This window comes from Acinonyx jubatus, chromosome D3 (genome assembly GCF_027475565.1).
Source record: "Acinonyx jubatus isolate Ajub_Pintada_27869175 chromosome D3, VMU_Ajub_asm_v1.0, whole genome shotgun sequence".
Lineage (NCBI taxonomy): Eukaryota > Metazoa > Chordata > Mammalia > Carnivora > Felidae > Acinonyx > Acinonyx jubatus.
In genome coordinates, this window is record NC_069392.1 from 56446425 (window position 1) to 56468860 (window position 22436).

At 36.1% G+C, this 22436-nt stretch overlaps 1 protein-coding gene and 1 long non-coding RNA gene across 12 annotated transcripts in view; one reads left to right on the plus strand and one right to left on the minus strand.

The window, feature by feature from the left end:
* The window catches only part of KIAA1328 (KIAA1328 ortholog), a 355545-nt gene that overhangs the window by 9542 nt on the left and 323567 nt on the right, over positions 1-22436 (plus strand). For 9 of the 10 annotated variants that reach the window (XM_053206692.1, XM_027068806.2, XM_027068807.2 and 6 more), the window contains one exon: positions 7316-7410. The exons of the other annotated variant lie outside the window; for it this stretch is intronic. In XM_053206692.1, the coding sequence (XP_053062667.1) occupies positions 7316-7410 (95 nt within the window). The remainder of the gene's footprint in view (positions 1-7315; positions 7411-22436) is intronic. 10 annotated transcript variants of the gene reach the window in all.
* LOC128312513 (uncharacterized) overlaps positions 1-22436 on the minus strand; it is a 93520-nt gene that overhangs the window by 9114 nt on the left and 61970 nt on the right. Inside the window, exon 3 of one of the 2 annotated variants that reach the window (XR_008291911.1) lies at positions 4858-5453. The exons of the other annotated variant lie outside the window; for it this stretch is intronic. This is a non-coding gene — a long non-coding RNA (uncharacterized LOC128312513). Of the gene's footprint in view, positions 1-4857; positions 5454-22436 lie in introns of those variants that run through there. 2 annotated transcript variants of the gene reach the window in all.

Consider the following 22436-nt stretch of genomic DNA (forward strand, 5'->3'; position numbering starts at 1 on the left):
GCTGTATCATGTATTATTACTTCGTTACTTTTTATGGCTGAATATATATTTTGTTTATCCATTCACCAGTTGAAGGACTTTTGGGCTGTTAGGCTTTTTGGCTATATGAATAACATTACTACGAACATTCACATACAAGGTTTTGTGTGGATATATGTTTTCACTTCTCTTGGGTATTTACCTAGAAGTAAAATTGCTGGGTCAAATCGTAATTCTATGTTTAACCTTTGCATGAACTGCCAAAGTGGCTATACCATTTTACATTCTACCAACGATGTTTGGGGATTATAGTCTCTTCACATTCTTGCCAACATTTTATAGCTATTCTTTTTATTACAACCCTCCTAGTGAGTATGAAGTGGTATCTCATTGTGGTTTTGATTTGTATTTCCCTAATGACTAATAATAATCATTTCTTTATGCTTCTTGGCCATTTGTGTATGTTCTTTAGAGAGATGTCCATTCAGAAACTTTTCATTTGGGTTGTCATCTTACTGAGGAAGTTAAAAGAGTTCTTTATAAATTCCATCTTCAAGTCCCTATTTGTACATCTATGAACTACAAATAGTTTCTCCCATTCTGTGCATTCTTTCACTTTCTTATTGGTGACCTTTGAAGCATGAAAGTTTTAATTTTGAAGTCCAGTTTATCATTGGTTTTCATTTGTTGCCTGTGCTTTCCTGTCATATCTAAAAAATCAATACCTAATCCAAGTTCTCAAGGATTTACAACAATATTTTCTTCTAAGAGTTTTATTATTTGAGATGCTACATTTAGTCTGTGATCCATTTTGATTTAATTTTTGTATATAGTGACCCACATTCATTCTGTTGCATATGGATATCCAGTTGTCCCAGCATCATTTGTTGAAAAGATTATTCTTTTCCCTCTGATCATCCTGGTACCCTTGTGAAAATCTCCTACCATGTAAATGTAAGTGTTTATTTGTGGACTCTCAATTCTATCCCATTGCTTTACATTTCTATTTTTCTGCCAATACAAGCTAATTACTGTTTGGAATTATGTATTGGAATCAGGAAATGTAAGTCCTCTGAGTTCTTCTTTTTTAAGATTTTAGCTATTCTGGGCCCTTGAATTTCTGTAGAGATCATGGAATCAATTTGGCAATTTCTGCACTAAGGTCAGCCTGAATTTTGATAGCAATTGCAATGAATCTTTAGATAAATTTGGAGAGTACTCTCAACTTAATATCAAGTCTTCTAGTACTTGAATATGGTATGTGAGATACCTTTTCATTTATTTAGTTCTTCAGTGTCTTTCAGCAATGTTTTACAGTTTTAAAGTGTACATATCTTTTGTTAAATTGTTAAATTTATTTCTAAAGATCCCTTTTGTTAAATTTATTTCTAAAGATTAAGTGTTTAATACTTTTTGATGCTATTTTTTGGGGGGAGTTGGGGAGAGCGGCGGGAGGGGCAGAGGGAGAGGGAGAATCTTAAACCGGCTCCACACCCAGCACAGGAGCCTGACACGGGGCTCAGTCTTACAAACCGTGAGTTCACGACCTGAGCTGAAATCAAGAGTCAGGCGTTCAACTGACTGAGCCACTCAGGCGCCCCTTGATTCTATTATTAATGGAATTATTTTCTTAATTTCATTTTTGGATTATTTGTCGCTAGTGTATGGAAATAGAATTGATTTTGTCTCTTGGTTTTGTATCCTGCAACCTTTCTAAATTCACTTACTAGTTTCGATCTAATAGTTCTTAAGGTGAATTTCTTACAGTTTTTTATATGTGTGATTATGCCATCTGTGAACAGAGATAGTTTGACATCTCCCTTTCCAGTTTGGATTTCTTTTATTTCAATTGTGTTTCACTTTCGTTTTTACTGGTTATAGAATTTGAGTTGACAGTTTTTTTCTTTCAGTACTTTAATAATATTATTGCATATATTTACTGATTTGCACTGTTTTTGAGGGGGACGTCTGCCGTCACCCTTGCTTCTGTTCTTCTGCATTTAATATGTGTGAGTTTAAACTCTGGCTACTTTTAAGATTTTTGTTTTCTCCCTGGTTTCAAGCAATTTGATTATAGTATACCTTGACTAATTTTCTAAATATGTCTTTTGGTTGTGGTTTGTTGGGCCTTTTCGATTTGACAGTTTATAGTTTTCATAAAATTGGGAAAATTTTCAGCCATTACATATTAAGATATTACTGTGTCTCCCCCGCTCTCCCCCCCCCGCCCTGCCTTATGAGGACCTTAGTTACACAGAGGACTCCAGTAGGCCACTTAAGCTTACCCCACAGCTTTCTGCTCATTTTTTCCTTCAGTTTGTTGTTGCTATTGTTCTGTGTTTATCTATGGATAGTTTATATTGCTTTGTCTTCAAATTTATTAATCAACTTCTGAAGTGTCTAATCTACCACTTACCTCATTCAGTGTATTTTTTATATAAGCCCATGTTTTTATCTCTAGAAATTCAATCTGAGTCTTTTGTTTTTATTTATATATTTCATGTCTACTTAACAGGCTTGGTCTTCTAGTTGCTTGAGCATATGGAATATAGTAACTTTTAAAGTTCTTGTTTATAGTTCTGTCATCTGAGTCCTTTATGGGGAGATTTCAACTGAGTCCATTTTCGAATTATGTATTGTATTTTTCTGCCTCATTACCTGCCTGCTTGTTTTTTATTGGATTACCACCAAACAAAGTGAAGCATACCTTTTTTTGAGTTTTGAATATTTTGTGTTTCTATAAATAATCTTGAGCTGTTTTTCTGGGACTGAGTTAAGTTATTTAGAAGTAGTTTGATCTTTCTGAAGCTTGGGTTTAGGATTTTAAAGATGACACCAGAGCAGCTTTTAATATAGGGCTAATTTTGCCTACTGTAGGCAGTACCTTTCTGAGTATTCTTGCTTTTGCCCCTTGAATTATAAGGTTTTCCACTCTGGCTGGTGGGAGCATGAGCTATTCCTGGCACTGTATTAGCTGCAAAAATTATTCTCACATTGAGTTGTTCTTTCCCTGGATTTTGGTGGGTCCCCTCATAAACGTATGCTGATCAGTACTCAGTGGTTGATGTGCAGGGACCCCTCTGCAGATCCCTGGAGCTCACTTTCTGTGCAGCTCTGTCTTCTCCAGTACTCGGTCCTGCAAACGCTAGACACCTTGGCCTTCGTGGATGCCTAGCTCTGTCTTCTCAACTTGGGGAGATTGCTGGGCTTCGTTTGGGTTTCCCACGTTGCACATTGGAAACTCCAGAGGCAGTTAAGATAATGGTATGCCTCATCTTATTTGGTTCCCCTCTTTCAGCGATCACTTTCCTGTGCTGCCTGCTAGCCAGTGTTTGAGAACTGCTTTTTGATATATTTGGTCAGATTTTTTGGTTGTTTTAGGCATTGGAATAAGTTGGTTCCTGTTACTCCTTTTTGCCTGGAAGGTGGAATGTAAGTGTATGGGATGTATTTTGTCTCAAAACTAGAAATGGTGTGTGTGTGTGTGTGTGTGTGTGCGTGCATTTTTTTTTTTCCTCAAAACTAGGAAGATGTGTGCATTTTTCCTTGGAGAACATGATGGCTTGTGGTTTTTCTGTATGTGTTCTCGTGATCTTTGGTGTCCAAAAGCTAGGCCCTTAATTCATTAACAGTTTCAAAATGGTAATGGTGTCAGTTCAAGTCTTCTGGGAAGTAGGTGCTATGATGAAAGTAGAAATGGCAGAGACTCAGTGGAGGAAAAGCTGACATAGAATAGAGAGTAAAGCGAACAGGGATACACAAGGAGAGCCTTAGGATTTTACTCTACATCTGGCATCAGTGAGAGAACAAAGAAAGAGGAAATATTGACTAGGAAAAACCTCAGACTTCGTAATGCTTTGCAGTGTGAGGCAGTGTCTGTCAGGCTAATGGGGAACCCCAGAGCACATGTTGTTCTTTAAGGATGCCCTGGCAGGCAGAAATGGTTCAGTTCTAGCATCTCTGCCATTCCCAGTCATTGGCATTGGCGTGAACACCACAGTGGATCTGAAGGTGTGGCAGGAGTTAGGTGAGGCACTTAGCCAACTATACGGTTTGCAGCAGGTTCTGTCTCTTTGAGAAGCCACATTGTTTTACTCTTCACAGTAAAATCCACTACTCATCGGGAATTATTACGTGTATCGTGTTAAGGTCAGTTCATTTTTCCATACCGACAGTCTATTGGTCTGTACCCGTGAGTGAGAAGACCATTCTTCTCCCCACTGCATTGCAGTGATGCCATTGTAAACCACGCGGCTGTAGAGGTATGTCCTTCCCGTATTCTGTCATCTTCTTTGGTAATACCTATTGTGGACTTTGTGTTTATCATTCTTTTCTTTTCTTTTCTTTTCTTTTCTTTTCTTTTCTTTTCTTTTCTTTTCTTTTCTTTTCTTTTCTAAGTTTACTTATTTATTTTTGAGAGAGGGAGAGTGAGCAGGGGAGGGCAGAGAGACAGGGAGAGAATCTCAACCTGGTTCCCTTGAGGTGAAATCAAGAGTTGGACATTTAACTGACTGATTGACCCAGGTGCCCCATCATTCTTTTGTTTTTCTATGTCAGGAGTTGACAAACTTTTTCTGTAAAGGGCCAGATGGTAAATATTTAGCCTCTGTGAGCCATGTGGTCTCTGTCTCACTTACTCAACTCTGCCACTGTAGTGTGAAGAGAGTCAATGTGTAAATTAACATACATGGCTATGTTCTAATAAACCCTTATTTACAAAAATAGGCAGTGAACCAGATTTGGCTTGCAGCTGTAGTTTACCAACCCTTGTCCTATATAGTCTAATACATAATTGTTTTTTAAACAACGTTCAGTGTTATATGTATTTGGAACTTTATATAAATGAGCTAATACTATGTTGCATCATTTGCTTTTTTTGCTTAATATTAATGTTCATGAAATTTACTTATGTTATATAATTATGTCATTTATTTTCACTGATATTTCAGTCAGAGTTTAGTCAGTTATTTTAACTGAGCATGTTTAATATAAAGACCCGCTGAATTGGTGCTGGAAAATTGCAAAGGCAAACAGACCTCATCAAGATTTCATGTAGGCAGTAACTGCAAGAAACAGTTCCCATCTCTCGGGCTAGGAAAACAGCCAGAGCAAGTTGCAGTTATTAACACCTAGAAGCTTGACGGAGGGGCCCGTGAGAGCTGGAACCTGGACTTCGGATGAGGGGGAACCAGCCTCAGTGGTACTGCTGTTCCTGAGGAGACATGCTAAAGGCTGGTTCTGCCAGGGCTGGGAAAATTGTGAACCGCAGCCTGCTGTGCCTGCCAGGGTACACTCTGGACCCGGGGCGGGGCAGAACATGGGTGGGAACAGGACGCCAATAGGGACGACAGTGTCTTTTCTTCTGACGACCTCTGGTCTCCCTCTTGTTCTTCCTGTTCGCAGATTTTAACAGAGAGCCATGTGGCAAAGAAGTAAGGTTTCTGAGTCTCAGCCTCAGCATCACAAAGCAGAGCCTGGAAGGGTGGGTTTGAAGATGGAAGCCAATTAATAGTATATACAACCCGTGCCTATGGAATTCCATTGTATACATATGCTACAGTTTATTCTTTAGTTGACAACATTTGTGTTTTCAAGCGCGTTAAACACAATGCTGCTGAGGTTCTTGCCCACGTGCAGGGGTTTCTCGTGTTTATTCTACTCACAGCACCGCTACTCAGATGTCTTCCCAGATGTCTTCTCGTGTGTTTTCAGCAACTTCTTCCATTGCCAAATGGAGTGACTTCTTTCACATTCTGTGTAGTTTTTTTGTTCCCAAACTCTTCTTGAAACGTTTCTTTTTCTCCCACAATATTATATCCTTCTGATTCTCATCTTGTCCTTTCAAATACCAATTTTAATTTATTATCTTGGATTTGTAGATAATTTTTAAAAACTAATATTTTTTTCTTAATTTTAAGGAAAATTTAGAACATAGAAAAGTATAAAGAAAATAATAAAAATCTAAACATCATCCATAATACAGTATGGCTGAAGTTTTTTAAAAAAAAAATTTTAACGTTTATTAATTTTTGAGAGAGAGAAAGAGAGTGCGTGAGCAAGCACGGGAGGGGCAGAGAGAGAGGGAGACACAGAATCTGGAGCAGGCTCCAGGCTCTGAGCTGTCAGCGCAGAGCCTGACATAGGGCTCACCCTCAGGGACTGCGAGATCACGACCTGAGCCGAAGTTGGACGCTTAATCAACTGAGCCACCCAGGCGCCCCCACAGTATGGCTGAAGTTTAAATCTTTTATATTTTTCTCTGACTTGAGAGCCAGACCCACATTTCCAACTTCTTGCCTAAACATTTCTGTATGACTATCCTCCTGGCATCTTGAGTTGACCAAAACCAAACTCATTTTCATTTTTTTTACCATCTCCTTGATCTAATTTCCTTTTTCTCCCCATCTATGACTATCAGTATTTCCCATCTGAATCTGAGACTATCAGTATTTCCAGGATTCATTTTAGAGGTCTTGGATTACCCTTGGCTACCTGAAGAAATTGGACTAATCTACTTTGTGGTTGTCCAAATGCCAAAGTTTCCTTCCATTTACATGTTACCTCTAGTTTCCTTGTGGTTCCCTAAGTTTCATTGCTTTAAAGATGTTCACGTGCAAGTACTTGATGTTCAAGTACTGGGAGAACTTCGTATAGCACAAGAGAGGGAGGAGATAGTTCAGTGGTTGAGAGCACATACTCATTCTGCTACTTTAACTGTTGGTATCCTAGGCAAGATATGTACCCTCGCTGTTAATAGAAATAATACCTACCTAATAGCACTGTTGTGAAAGTGAGATGGATTAGTAAGTGTAAAATACTTACAGTGTTCGTGACATGCAGTAAGCACGAGGTATGTGTTAGCTACTTTTATTATTCTTTGGTCTAGTACCCAGTGCAATGAACTTTAGGATATACTGAGAGGTTAGAAACTGGTGCCTCTGCTGCCAACCTTAGTGTGCTTTCAAGCAGCCTAGGGGCTGTGATGTAGGAAAGGTTCTCAGTAACTTCCAGTAGGTGTTTGTTTTGTGACATTCACCAAGGGAACATTGTTTCCTTAAAATTCCCTAATATTTAAGCAGGGACATTTCTGCCTTTTGAGTTCTTCCTGTATGCTTTTCTGTGTAAACATTATGATGTCCCCTGCTGGACAGACAGCTCCTTAGCCTGTTTTGAGTTCATAGTAGGTTTGAATGAAACAGGTAATGAGTGTACCACCAGAGAAAAGATATATGAGAAATTTTTTACCTCCTGGGCTAATTTTAAGAGACTTCTCATAGAGTCTTAAAAATTGTTTTTAGCCAAAGTTTAACCAAAAGATTTTTCTGTTTTGTATTAGAATTTCTGCAAGGGAGGAATAAAGAGTGCATCATTGAAGGATTTATGTCTCGAAGACAAAAGACGCATTGCAAATTTAATTAAAGAACTGGCCAGGTGAGATAAAATCTTATATGAAATGTATTATTATATAAGACAATTTTTTGAAAATAGAAACCGAAAATATGGTTTGATGTCATTGTATCATTGATCTTATGAAAGCAAAGACTTAGAAAAAAAGGTATTCTGTGGCCCCAAAAAAAGAAAAGTAGGAAAAAAGTAAAAAAAGAAAAACCAGAACAAACCACTTTCCAATTTACATTTTCTTGTGTATTTAATTTCCCAAATTGTTTGGTGCACATATGTGCAGTGGTCCTCTATCACAAGGGAAAATGTAGGAGTTTAGCGCTGCTGTTGATATAGGTTGATATGTTGTAATCAGTGTCATAGCAACTACCTTTGGTTTTGGTTTAGCATCTGACCAGAAATGAACATTGACTTTACTGTAGTTCATCACAAGAATATCTGTGGTCATTCTGCTAACTCCTGATGCTTTCAGGATTCAAAGTAAGGGATTTTGAATTTCGAGAATGATAGTTTGTAACTATTCGGTTTTAATATTTCAGTTTATTAATGATATGTATGAAGCATATCTACTTGGAGTGACTTAGTTGTCAACACACACATCCAGTTTTGGGGTCTTAAAATACTTAATAAATGAAAATGTATATAGAGGAATGTATTAATACAAATTGTAAAAGTCAAATTTAAGGAAAGGCCATAACTAAAAATTGATTAAAATAGTACTATTTTTGTCTTTGAATTGCATGTTTGGAAATAGATCTTTTCCGTCTTTACTTTTAATTAAAGATGACTGTATGAAGTGTTTCAAAATGTCAAGGCCATAAAATAATGTTTGTGGAAGCTTTTCTAAAAAGACTGAAGTTAAAAAATTACCTTGCTAGGAGTGCCTGGCTGGCTCGTTGGTTGAGCATCTGACTCTTGGTTTCGATTCAGGTCATGATTTTGTGTTTTGTGGGATCAAGTCCTGCATCGGGCTCTGTGCTGACAGTGCAGAGCCTGCTTGGGATTCTCTCTCCCTCTGTGCCCCTCCCCCACTTGGCTGTGTGTGTGTCTCTCTCTCTCTCTCTCTCTCTCTCTCTCAAAATAAATAAGTAAACTTAAAAAATAATTACCTTACCAAATCATGTAATTGCAGTTATAAAGGATAACATCAGTGATGTTTTGGGGGCTAGGATATAGGGTGTGAGAATTCAGAGTACATACCTTACTCTGAATTTGATGTCCCACCTGAGATAAGCGGTAATTTTTTTCACTAGAGTTCTTTGGCTGTTTTAGTCCCCCAAGTAGAGTTTTCATCAACTTCAAATAGTATTCTTTGTGTTGGGAAAACATTAGTTACCCTCCATACTTGCAAATGACCTTTTCACAAAACTTTTTACCACTTAGATGGCTGTGGCTATCCTTACATACACTTGATGGCGTTGAAAACTATTACCATTAGTTTGATTCCATATATTAATGGTCCTGAGTTGCCATTGTTGTCCTAAGTGATCCATTTTAACATTTATTTATTTTTGAGAGACAGAGACAGAGCGCGAGTGGGAGACGGGCAGGGAGAGAGAGACACAGAATTCGAAGCAGGCTCCAGGCTCTGAGCTGTCAGCACAGAGCCTGACGCGGGGCTCGAACCCATGAACCATGAGATCATGACCTGAGCCGAAGCCAGAAGCTTAACTGACAGAGCCACTCAGGCGCGCCCTTAGTGATCCATTTTATTTCAGTTGCCAGGCTTGGAGAATACCTGAAATATTAGAGCATATTGTTTTGGTTTCAGCAACCTTCTGCTTTCCAGGAAAATGCTGGTTTCTTGGTAGAGGGTCAGTATGTTACTACAGGGTATTAGTATAAATTTGCTTATATTGCTAGAAAACTCCATTATTACTGTATTTACCATTAATGTACAGATACATGGGAATAACGTGTTCTAGGTTTCTTGAGTTTGCTGCGTTTCCTCTATTGGATATTTCAGTCTACTTGTTTCTACTCATACTGCCCAAACCATTTTCACTTGCTTTTACAAGACTCATTTATATTGAAGTGGGGAAGTGCCATATTCCTTAAACACTGGCAACAAAACATTCCTACCTTTTGTATTCTTTTATCTTTGGATTTTTAGCTTGGTTTCAAATAACTGGTTTCCTGTTGTCATTAAATACAATCATTTGTCTTTCATCTTGAGAAATAAAATACTCCTCTGACCACATATTTCCTTTCAGCTACTACCTTCTTTGTACACCACAACATAGCCTCCTTCCTAGAGTCTGTAGTATTATTTTCTTTTCTTTCTTTATTTATTATTTATTTATTTTTAATGTTTATTTTTGAGAGAGAGAGAGTGAAAGACTGTGAGTGGGGGAGGGGCAGAGAGAACCAGAGACACAGAATTCAAAGCAGACGTCAGGCTCTGAACTGTCAGCACTGAGCCCTGCGTGGGGCTTGAACTTGTGAACTGTGAGATCATGACCTGAGTGGAAGTTGGGTACTTAACTGACTGAGCCGCCTAGGTGCCCCTAGTCTATAGTATAATTTTTTACCTGTTGCATTTCATTCCCTCTTCAAGCTTATTTATTTATTTTAAAATGTATAGAAGTGCAACTTATATTCAATCATATGTATGCATTTTTTGATACATATACGTTTTAAGTATATATTTCAGTGAGTTTTAGCAAATGTAAGGTCATTTTTAAAAGTTATGTTGAGACCTTTTACAGTCTGTTTCTTCCTTCCAGACAGCCATTAATGTGATTTCTGTCATCATTGCTTAGTTTTACTTGTCTGACATGCCACGTAAATGGCCAGACAGTATGTACCCTCTTCTGTCTGGCTTTTTTTTCCTTCTGCGAGATGATTTTGTGTGTATAGTAAAATGTACATAAAATTTATCAGCTTAACCATTTTTAAGTCTGCAGTGGTATTAAGTACATTCATATTGTTGTGCAGTCATCTCCACAATCCCATTTCCAGAACTTTTTCATCATTCAAACCCTGTATCCATTAAAAATAACTCCTCACCCTCCCTTCACCCCAACTGTTTGGTAACCACTGTTCCATGTGTGTCTGTGAATTTGACTCTACGAGTGGAATCATAGAATATTTGTCCTTTTATATCTGGCTTATTTCAGAGGGTGATATTTTTGAGGTTTTTTCTTTTTTCAATTTGTTGTGTGCAGGAGTAGTACTTTTTTTTTTTTTTTTTTTAAGTAGTCTTCATTGCTGGCCTGTACTTTAATTTGCTTAGCTATTCATCTGTTAATACACAGTTGAGTTGTTTGAGTTTTTGCCTTTTATGAATGAAGCTTCTATGACATTCACGTACAAGTGTTTGTGTGGATATGATGTTTTAACTTTTCTTCTGTGAATAATTACATACAGAATTGCCCAGTTATATCTTAAGTGTACATTTAGCCTTATAAGAAATTGTCAAACTGTTTTCTAATGTGGTTGTGTTATTTCAACACTTCCACTAGCAACTGATGAGAATTCCATCATTCAGCATATTTACTACCTGTTGGTATCGTCATTTCTTTCAATTTTAGCCATTCTAATGAGTATAGTGATCTCTCCTTGTGGAGTTAATTTGTGTTGTCCTAAGATTAATAGTATCATTGGCTATTCTTCTTTCAGGTGTCTATTAAAATCTTTTGCCTGTTTTTTTTGACCCACCCCATTCTCTTCTTGATACTGATATGTTCTTTATATACTGTGGATGCAAGTTGTCAAATATGTAGTTTTCTCCCCAACCTTGCTTTCTGGTTTTCTTAGTGTTTTCTTTTGTAAAGGAAGAGTTTTTATTTCATCAATTTTTTCTTTTGTTGTTTGTGTCTTTAGTGTTCTATCTAAAAGATCTTGCCCATCCCAAGATGATTTTTTTCCTTTGTTAGAAAAGACTACCCTTTCTGCAGGATTACGTCTGCCTCCTTGTCAAAAATCAGTTGACCATACATGCATGATCTGTTCTGGGCTTTTCATTCCATTCCATTGATCTTTGTGCTGCCCTTATGCCAATACCGAATTGACTTGATTACTGTAATTTTATAGTAAGTCTTGAAATCAGGTAAGTCCTACAGTTTTGTTCTTTTTGAAAACTAGTTTGGCTTTTTGAAGTCCTTTGCATTTCACTGTAAATTTTAGAATTAGCTTTTCAATTTTTAAAAGAAAGTTGCCTCCTAAATTTTGTTTAGAGTGTATTGATTTGTAGATCAAATTGAGGAAAATTGACATCTTTACGTTATTGAGACTTTCGGTCTGTGATAGGTCATATTTCTCCATTAATTTGGATTTTCTTAATTTTTTTCTGTAGTGATTTGTAGTTTTCATGGTACAGGTTATAATATATGCACATATGTTGTCCTTAGGTATTTTATGTTTTTGATACTATTGGAGATGTTGTAATTAAAAATTTTTATTTTACATTTAATTTTTAATTTTATATAATTTCTTATATGATAACACAGAATCTTTTAAAGTTTATTCATCCTGAGAGAGAGAAAGAGAGAGAGCACACACGCACAGGAGCAGGGACAGAGAGAGAGGAGAGAGAATCCTAAGCAGGCTCTGCTGTTAGCACAGAGCCCCATGTGGAGCCGGAACCGAGGAACCTTGAGATCATGACCTGAGCCAAAATCAAGAATTGGATGTGTAAAGATCAATTGAACCACCCAGGCACACCAGAATTAGTGTTTTAGATAAATATTGACTTGGTCTCCTTCAAAAATTTTTTAAATGTTTATTTTGAAAAAGAGAGCAAGTGAGCAAGTGCACACACGCAAGCAAGGTAGGGGCGAAGAGAGAGAGGCTCTGTGCTGTTCAGTGCAGAGCCAGACGCAGGGGGCTCCATCTCACAAACTGTGATCGTAACCTGAGACGAAATCCAGAGTTAGATGCCTAACTGACTGAGCCACCCAGGTGCCCCCTCCTTCAGACTTTTTAATTTATTTTTTATGATAGTTTTTTTTTTGGCATAAGACTTTGGATTTTCTATATTCAGGATCATGTCATCTACAAATAAAAACAATTTTATTTTTTCCTTTCTATTTGTAGATACTTTGTTTCTTTTTCTTGCGCTTTTGCATTGGCTAGAACCTGTGCTACAATGTTGAATGAAAATGGATGTCTTTGTCTTCTTGTTCCTGATCTTAAGTCTTTCATCATTAATTTCAATGTAAGCTGTAGGATTAAAAAAAAATTTTTTTTAAGTATTTATTTTTTCTGATAGACAAAGTGCGAGTGAGGGAGGGGCAGAGAGAGAGAGGGAGACACAGAATCTGAAGCAGGTTCCAGGCTCTGAGCTGTCAGCACAGAGCCCTACCTGGGGCTTGAAACCCATGAACCTCAAGAGCATGAACTGAGCCAAAGTTGGACACTCAACTGACTGAGTCACCCAGGCGCCCCCAAGCTGTAGGATTTTTGTAAATGTTCTTTATCAGGCCCAAGAAATTTATTTTTGTTCCTAGTTTGCTGAGAGTTGTTTTTTTAATCATAAATAGGAGTAGAACTTTGTCAAATGATTTTTCTTTATTAGCTAATAGTATGATATTTTTTTTCTTTAACTGTTAATGTAGTAAATTACATTGATTGGTTTTTGAATGCTTAATTTACTTTAATTAACAGATGTATGATTTGCATATAATTTCTCCTTATGTGGGTGTTTTGTTTTTTTTTACTTCCTTGGTTGTGTCCTCTGAAGCACAAAAGATATTACTACCGATGAAGTCTAAATTCTCTATTTTTTTTCTTGTCAGTTGTGCTTTCAGTGTCATATCTAAGGATTATTGCAGTATCAAAGATCATGAAGATTTAACCCTATGTTTTCTTCTATGCATTTTATGGTTTTAGCTCTTATATTTGGGCCTTTGGTCCATTTTTATTTAATTTTTGTATATGGTAAGGGGTAGTGTTTTGACTTTTTTTTTTCTTTCTTTTTTTGCATATGGAAATCCATTTGTCCCAGCATTATTTGTTGGAGAGACTGTTCTTTTCCCATTTGATGGTCTTGGCACAACTGTCAAAATTTGATTGACCAAAAGTATACCAGTTTATTTCTGGACTCTGAGTCCTTTTTCACTGCTCTATATGTCTATTCTAATGCTAATACCACACTGTTTCAATTAGTGTATCTTTGTAGTAAGCATGAAATACAAGACCTCCAACTTTGTTCTTCCTTTCGAAGATGACTTGAGCTGTCCTGGGTCCTTTGCAATTCCATATGAATTACAAGATCAGCATTTCCACTTCTGGAAAAAAAAAAAAAAGGCACTTGAGATTTTGATAGGATTATATTAAATCTGTAGATCACTTTGGGCAATATTGCCATGTTAACAATATTAAGTGTTCCAGTCCACAAACAGGAAATGTCTTTCAATATTTAAGTCTTTAATTTCTTTTAGCAATGCTTTGTAGTTTTCACTGTACAAGCCTTTCACTTTTTTGTTTAAATTTATTTTTAAGAATTTTGTTTTAGGTGTTCTTATAAATAGAATTGTTCTCTTAATATTCCTTTCAGATTGTTTGTTGCTGTGTATAGAAATACAAGAGGTTTACATGTTAATCTTGTACCCTGTTTATTAGCTCTAAGAGGTTTTTTTATGGGTTCTCTGTGGATTTTCTGTATATAGAATCAATCATGTCATCCACAAACAGAGATGGTTCTACTTCTTTTCCAGTTTGGGTGCCTCTTATTTCTTTTTCCTCTGGCTTGAAGTTCCAGCATATTGTTGAATAGAGCGGTAGAAGCAGGCATTCTTGTCTCGTTCCTGAACTTAGTGGGAAAGCTTTCAGTTTTTCATCATTGGGATAGCATGTTAGCTGTGAGTTTTTCCTAGATTGCCTTTATCATGTTAAGGAAATTTCCTTCCGTTCCTAGTTTGAGTTTTGGGAGAATTTTTTCAAATGCTTTTTCTGTGTCAGTTGATATGAACACATATTTTTGTAGGTTTGTTTGTCAAATATGTGTTGATTGATTTTCTTTTCTTTTTTAAGTTTATTTATTTATTTTGAGAGAGATAGAGTCAGCATGAGTGGGGGAGAGACCGAGAGAGAGGGAGACAGAGAATCCCAAGCAGGTTCCACACTGTCAGTGCAGTGACTAATGCAGGGCTTGAACCCATGAAACCACAAGATCATGACCTGAGCCAAAACCAAGAGTTGGCCACTTAACTGACTGAGCCACCCAGTTGGTAGATTTGTGTTAAACCTGATTGATAGTCTTAGGTTAAAACATCCTCGCATTTTTGGGATAAACAGTTAGTTGGTCATGTTTATAAACCTTTTAATACATTTTTGGATTTGGTTTGCTGACTTTTTTTTTTTTTTGAGCATTTTTGAATCTCTATTCATAGGGGATCTTGGTCTGTAGTTTTATTTTCTCATAGTTTCCTTGTCTAGCTTAGGTTATCAGGTACTACTTACCTCATTCTCTGAGACCAGTGGTTCTTTGGATGAATTTGAGAAGGATTGGTATTAATTCTTCTTTAAATATTGACTAGGAAGGGCACCTGGGTGGCTCATTTGGTTGAGCATCTGACTTTGGCCCAGGTCATGATTTCACGGTTCATGAATTCAAGCCCCATGGTGGGCTCTTTGCTGACAACTTGGAGCCTGAAGCCTGCTTCGGGTTCTGTGTCTCCCTCTCTCTCTGCCCCTCCCTGACTCCTTCTCTCTCTCTATCTCTCTCAAAAATAAAATAAAACAGTAAAAGAATTAAAAATAAATAAATATTGAGTAGGAAAAAAATAAATATTTGGTAGAGTTCATCCTTGAAGCTATCTGGTTCTTAGCTTGTCTTTGTAGAGTAGTTTTTGATTACTGTTTATATCTCCTTACTTGTTAAAGGTTTATTTAGATCCTACATTTATTCTTGAGTAAGTGCTGGTAATTTTTGTGTTTTTAGAAATGTTAATTTTATATAGGTTATCCAATGCCTAGGACATAAAATTGTTTGTCCTGTTCTCTTACAATCCTTTTTATTTCTGTATAGTTAGAAGTAATGTCCCTACTTTCATTTCTAGTTTTATTTACATCATCTTTCATTTATCAGTCTAAGCTAAAAATTTTTAAATTTTGTTGATCTTTTCAAAGAACCAACTTTTGGTTTTATAGATACCCTAATATATTTCTATTCTCTATTATATTTATCTTTGCTCTTTATTATTTTCTGCCTTTTGCTAGGTTTTAGTTTTAGTTTCTAGTCCTTAAGGTGTAAAGTTAAGTTACTGACTTGAAATCTCTCTCGTTTTTTAATGTAGGCATTTGTGCTATAATTTATAGCACAGATTTGTATGAGCACTGCTTTTGATGGACCCCATAGATTTTGATATGTTGTGTTTTCATTTTCATTCAAGTACTTTCTAATTTTCCTTATGATTTTTCCTTTTATCCATTTAAAAGAGTGTGTTGTTTGATTTCCATGTATTTATGAATTTTCCACTTTTCTTTCCCTTATTGACTTTGGGCTTTATTCCATTGCGGTGGAAAAGGTACTTTGCATGCTTTGAGTATTTTTAAATATTTTGAGAGTTGTTTTGTGAGCTAATGTATGATTTATTCTGGAGAATGTTCCATGTGTACTCGAGAAGAATGTTGATTCAACTGTTGTTTGGTGGAATGTTCTTTATATGTCTTTTAAGTCTAGTTGACTTATAGTGTTGTTCAAGTTCCTCTTTTTATTATTGATCATCTTGCATCTAGATGTTCTATTTGTTATTGATAGTGGGTTATTGAAGTCTCCAACTATTAGTGAACTATATTCCTCATCAGTTGTGTCAGTACTTTCTTCATATATTTGGTAACTCTAGTGTGTTCATTTTTATAATTTTAATATACTCTTGAGGACTTGACCCTTTTATGAGTATATGACATCTATCTGTCTTGTAACATTTTTTGTTTTGAACTCTTATTTTGTTTGATATTAGTATAGCCAACTCAGCTCTCTTTCTATTTGAAAGATACTTGCATGGAATATCTTTTTCCGTATTTTAGCTTTCAATCTTTTATGTCTTTTAATTTAAAATGAGTCTCTTAGAGGCAACTTATAGTTACATTGTGTGTGTGTGTGTGTGTGTGTGTGTAAGTTTATTTATTTATTTTGAGAGAGAGAGAGTGCAAGCAGGGTAGGGGCAGAGAGAGGGAGAGACAGAATCCCAAGCAGGCTATGCACTGTCAGCATGCGGTCCAGTGTGGGGCTTGAGCTCACAAACCATGAGATCATGACCTGAGCTGAAATCAAGACTTGGTCACTTAACCAACTGAGCCCCCCAGGTGCCCCTGTTGGATTTTAAAAATCCATTTTCTAGGGGTGCCTGGGTGGCTCAGTCAGTTGAGCATCCAGCTTTGGCTCAGGTCATGATTTCATGGTTCATGTGTTCAAACCCAACGTCAGGCTTTGCACTGACGGTGTGGAACCTGTTTCGGATTCTGTCTCCCTCTCTCTCTGTCCCTCTCCTGCTCACACTCATTCTGTCTCAAAAATAAATATTGAAAATAATTGTTTTTAAATCCATCTTCCCAATTGCTTTCATTGGTGAGCATAATCCATGTACATTTGAAGTAATTTCTTATAATGAAGTACCATTTTGCCATTATGTACATATATGTTTTATATGTAATACGTATGTGAAAAATGCTTCCTGTTTTTGGTTTCCTTGTTACTCCATTGGTGCTTTTTTTGTTTTGTTTGATCTTGTGTGCGTGTGTGTGTGTGTGTGTGTGTGTGTGCACCATTTTGACTGGGTCTTTTGTTTCTTTTTTTTGTAAAATGTTTAATTATTTTCTTAATGGTTACCTTGGGGATTACAGTTAACACCCTAAATTTGTAACAATTTAATTTGAATTCATCTAACTTAGCTTAAGTGATACATAAAAATTCCATCTCTATACAACTGTGTTACCCAATATTTAAGTTGTTACTTTTAGCAATTACATCTTTATGCATTGTATGCTTCTTTTGGGCTAAATTGTGACACCCCCCCCCCCCAAATTCATATTGAAATGAATATTGAAATGAGAACCCACAGTTCTCAGAGCGGGACTGTATTTGAAGGTGGGGCCTTTAAAAGTGGTTGTTAAGGTAAAATGAGGTCACACTGTGATTGGGAACTTATGCATTTCACTACTTAGTTTTGTCAATTTTTTCCTTATATATTTGATTCTGTTGTTATTAGTTGTACTGTTATAGTTTGCATTTTCCTGTTTAAATGAACCTGTGGTCATTCTGGGGATTTGTAATATGCATTCTTGACTAATCACAATCTAATATTAATTGGTATTTTTAGCTATTCTAAACAGTTCAAGAACTTTAGAACTTAAGAACTTTAATATCATTTTCCTCTCTTGATTATGTGCCATTTGTAATGTGTCATAATTTTGTACATGTTTATATATGTTTTTATATATTTAATTTATATACATTTTAATTCAATGTAATATGATCATTATTCTTTTGTATTATTTTGAAATAATTTTAGGCCTACAGAAAACTTGCCTAAATAGTACAGTATTGGAGGAATGAGAAATGGGTGGTGACTGCTAATGAATGCAAGGTTTCTTATGGCAAAGTTGAAAATGTTTTAAAATTAGATTATGGTGATAGTTGTAGAAACTCTGTAAATATATGAAAAGCCATTGAAGTGGGTTACCTTGTTATATGTAACTTATATTCAGTAAAGCTCTTGAAAAAAATCTATGATGGGTTCTAATACATTTCATCTAGATAGCTTTAAAGTTAACCTGGGTGGCTGAGTCAGTTGAGCATCTGACTCTTGATTTTCACTTAGGTCTTGATCCTGAAGTCGTGGGATTGAGCCCCACATCAGGCTCCATGCTCAGTGTGGAGCCTGCTTAAGATTATCTCTCTCTCTCTTACTCTGCCTCTCTCCCCTGCTTGCACTTGCTCTCTCTCTGGAAAAAAATAAATAAATTATAAAAAAATAAATTTAATATCTTGAATAACTATATTGCTATGATCACAAATTAACATTGGTACAATAGTATTAACTGTAGTTTATTCAGATTTCTTAAGCTTGCCTACTAATTTTTTCTTCCTGTTCCAGTATCACATTTTATATTCAGTTTTCATGTTTCCTTATTCTCCTCCCATTTGTGGCAATACTTTAGTTTTTCTTTGCTTCCCATGACCTCAGATATTTTGTAGGATTTCAGGGTTTTTTTTTTCATGTTTTCTCATAATAGATTGCATTATGATTTATTATAGTGTGGGTATATGATGTTGATGTGTTGGTGCTGGTGCTTTTAACTATGGTAATGTCGTTGATGTAGAGTGTACTAGGTTTCTCTGAAAAGTTGCATTGTTTTCTGTAATTAATGAATAAATTGGAGGAGGTCCATGGGGACTGTTGAAATCCACTGTTTTTTGGGTTTTTTTGTTTTTTGTTTTTTCCTGAAACTTTTACCCACTATTATAAGCACCCATCAAAGGGACTTCACTGCAACAATCATTGCTGTGATGTTCTAATGATTACTTCATGTTTAACCTATTTGTTTTTCATTTATTACTTGGAATAATTCTTCTTTAAGGATGAGCTGTCACTTCTCCTATATTTATTTATTTACTTACTTCAGTATTTATTTTGTTGTTTATTTTTATCAGTATCAGATTCATGGACATTTATTTTATTCTAGTCCAGGACTCACAGAAACAAAAATAGAATAGCAAGGTGATGCATTTTCTAAAAGAAACAAAGAGTTTTTTGGAGGTAATTGTGGATTCACCTGTAGTAGTAAGAAATAATACAGACTGAAAGCCCATGTCCCCTCTCCAGTTTTCACCAATGCTAGTATTTTGATTAACCATAGCACAATATTACAACCAAGAAATTGACATTGACAGGATCCATCAATCTTGTATAGGTTTCACATGTGCTCACTTGTGTGTGTAGTTAGGTTTATGTAATTTTATCACATGTAGGTTTGTGTACCATCACCAGAGTAAGGATACAAAATGGTTTGTTTACAAAAAACACTCATGTTGTCTTTTTATAGACATAGCTAATTTGTCTTCCCACCACCCTTCCCTAATCCTTAGCAACCACTAATTTACTCTCCATCTCTATAATGCTGTCATTTCAAGAATGCTGTCATTTCAAGAATGCTGTAAAAATGGGATCATACAGTATGCTACCTTTTGAGATTAGCTTCCCCCCCACCCCCCGCACTTAAGCGTAATTCCTTTTAGATCCATCCACATTCTTGCGTGTATCAATAGTTTGTTCCTTTTATTGTTAAATATATTCCATGGGGGATGTACCACAGTTTAACCATTTGCCTGTTGAAGGATATTTGGTTTCTTTCCAGTTTCTGGGTTTTTTTTTGTTTTTGTTGTTTTTTGAAGATTTTAATTTTTTGTAAATAATCTCTACACCCCACCTGGGACTCAAATTTACAACCCTGAGATCAGGAGTCTCATGCTCCACCCACTGAGCCAGCCAGGAGCCCCTTCTTTCTAGTTTTTGACTGTTACAAATGAAGTTGCTATGAATTAGATTTTTGTGTGAGTATAACATTTTCATTTCTTTGGGATTTTGTGTAATAAATGCATATTTAGTTTTGTAAGAAACTGTCTTCAAAAGTGGTTTACCATCGTACTTTCCCACCAGCAATGCAAGAGACATCTAAGTCCTCAGCATTCTTGCCAGCATTTGTTATAATTATTTTTATTTTAGTCATTCTTAGAGGTATTTAATGTTATCTCATTGTGGTTTTAATTTGTATTCCTCTAATGACCATTGATAACCACTTATGTTGGACATTGCAGTGCTATGTATATAGGAGTGATAAGAGCAGACATCCTTCCTGATTTTAGGTGGAAAGCGTTCAGTCTGTCATGAAGTATAATGTTAAGTGTAGAATTTTTGTAGGTATTCTTTATAAATTTGAGGAAATTTCCCTCTATTCCTCATTTTATAAGAATTTTTGTTATGATTGCATGCTAGATTTTTGTCAAACATTTAATTTCCTATGAATTTTCTTGAAGAGTTAGCTGTTGATAGGGTGGATCTTATTAATTGATATTTGAATGTGAACCTGTTTTGCATACCTGTAATAAATCTTACTTGTTATCCTTGTTTTTATCCAGTTCTAGTTTGTTTTTCTATTATTTTGTTTGGAATTTTTACATCAAGTTTCATGAGACGCATTGGGCTGTAGCTTTCTTTCCTTTCTTTTTTTCTCTCTTTCTTCCTTCCTTTCTTTCTTTCTTTCTTTCTTTCTTTCTTTCTTTTTTTTTTTTTACTGACATAGTCTGGCTTTAGTATCATGGTAACACTATCCTTATAAAATGAGTTAAGTATTCTCTCCCTTTCTGTTTTCCAGAAGAAATTATAAAATTGGTGTTAATTATTCTTTAAATATTTGATTGAATTCTCCATTGAAACTTTCCAGGCTTGGAGGTGTAGTTTTAAAGAGTTTTTTAATTACAAATTTAATTTCTTTAATGGTTACAAGATTATTTAGGTTGTCTGTTTCATCTTAGTTGAGTTTTAGGGGCTTGTAGTTTTCCAGAATTGTTCCATTTCTTTGGAGTTGCCAAATTTATGAACATAAAGTTGTTTGTAGTATTCTATTCTATTATCCTTTTAATGACTGCATAGTGCTTCACCTGTGATAGTGCTGATTTGTACCTTCTCTTTTAGTCGGTCAGGCCAGCTTTATCAGTTTTACTGATACTTGTCTAGATAATCAGCATTATGTTTCATTGAGTTTATCTATTTTTCGTGTTTTCAATTTTATTGATTTTTCTTCTTATTTCCTTCTCTCGTTGCTTTGGATCTATTTTATTCTTTTTTTAGGTTCTTAAACTATAAACATAGGAATATAGAGACCATTCCTCTTTTACTGTCAGCATGTAGTTCTATAATCTTCCCTCTCATTACAGAATATGCATTCTACATAGATTTTGTTTTCATTTTCATTCAGTATGTATATATTTTAAAAATTACCTTTGAGACTTCCTTTTTGACCCATGGCTTTATTTAGAACAGGATTTTATAATTTCCAAGTGTTCCAAGTGGAGATTTTCCTCTTATCTTTCTATTATTGATTTCTAGTTTGGTCCTATTCTGGCCAGAATTTTAAATTAGAAAAAAAAAAAATTATTTCATGACCCAAGGTATGGTTGATATTCATAAATGTTTGTGAGTGCTTGAGAAAATGTTATTATAACTTTCCTAGCTGACATTGGGCAATCTGATTTCATATTTAATATGTTTAATTTTTTGTTGTTGTTTAATTACCTCCATGTAACTAATCCTCCCCCTCTGCTGCTACTCATTCTGCACAGAAGCCTTCTTTATCCTGCTTGAGCTCTTACTCCCCATTCTAGTTCACCAGTCCCCCTCTCATGGATGCCCTCTTCTCCCTGCTTATATTTTAGCACACCAGTCTGGGCCAAACTCTGCCTTAATGCCCTCCTCACTCCATTCTGGTTCTGAGTCTTCATGTTGGGCTGTCCCCACTATTTGGATATCCTGTTTCATCTGCTTAGGCCTTGACACCCACACCAGGCTCCCCCTTTGCAGTTATGTTCTTCTAACCCTTCTCTGGCTCTGACCTCCATGTTGGTCTTCTCCCTTGTGTAGATACCCTCCTCACCCACCCTCAGGCTCTGACATTCTACCAGCTTGCCCCTTCTTGAGGATAACCCTTCTCGTTCTGCCTGAGCTCCGATACTATAAGTGTATGTCTTCCTCATCTTCCTTGGACCCTGATAATCTACTAAAAGTTAACCGTTTTTGTGTGTTCTCTTCACTCTTTGTGGGCTATTCTATACTAACACCTACTCTCAAGCCCTGCATAGACCGTTCCTCACCACACTTGGGCTCTGAATCTCCATGGGGGTCCTTCCTACCGTCCTCCAAGGATACCCACTTCAAAAGCTTATACCCATGCCTGGCAGCTCTTCCACATAGATGCTCTTCTCATTTCACTGAGGCTATAACACCCATGCTGGACTACCTGTCATGTGTTGACGCCCTTCTCAATCTGCTTGGCCACTGACATCCTACTGGGCAGACCTTGTGCACAGTGTGTTCTCCTTGTGCACAGTGTGT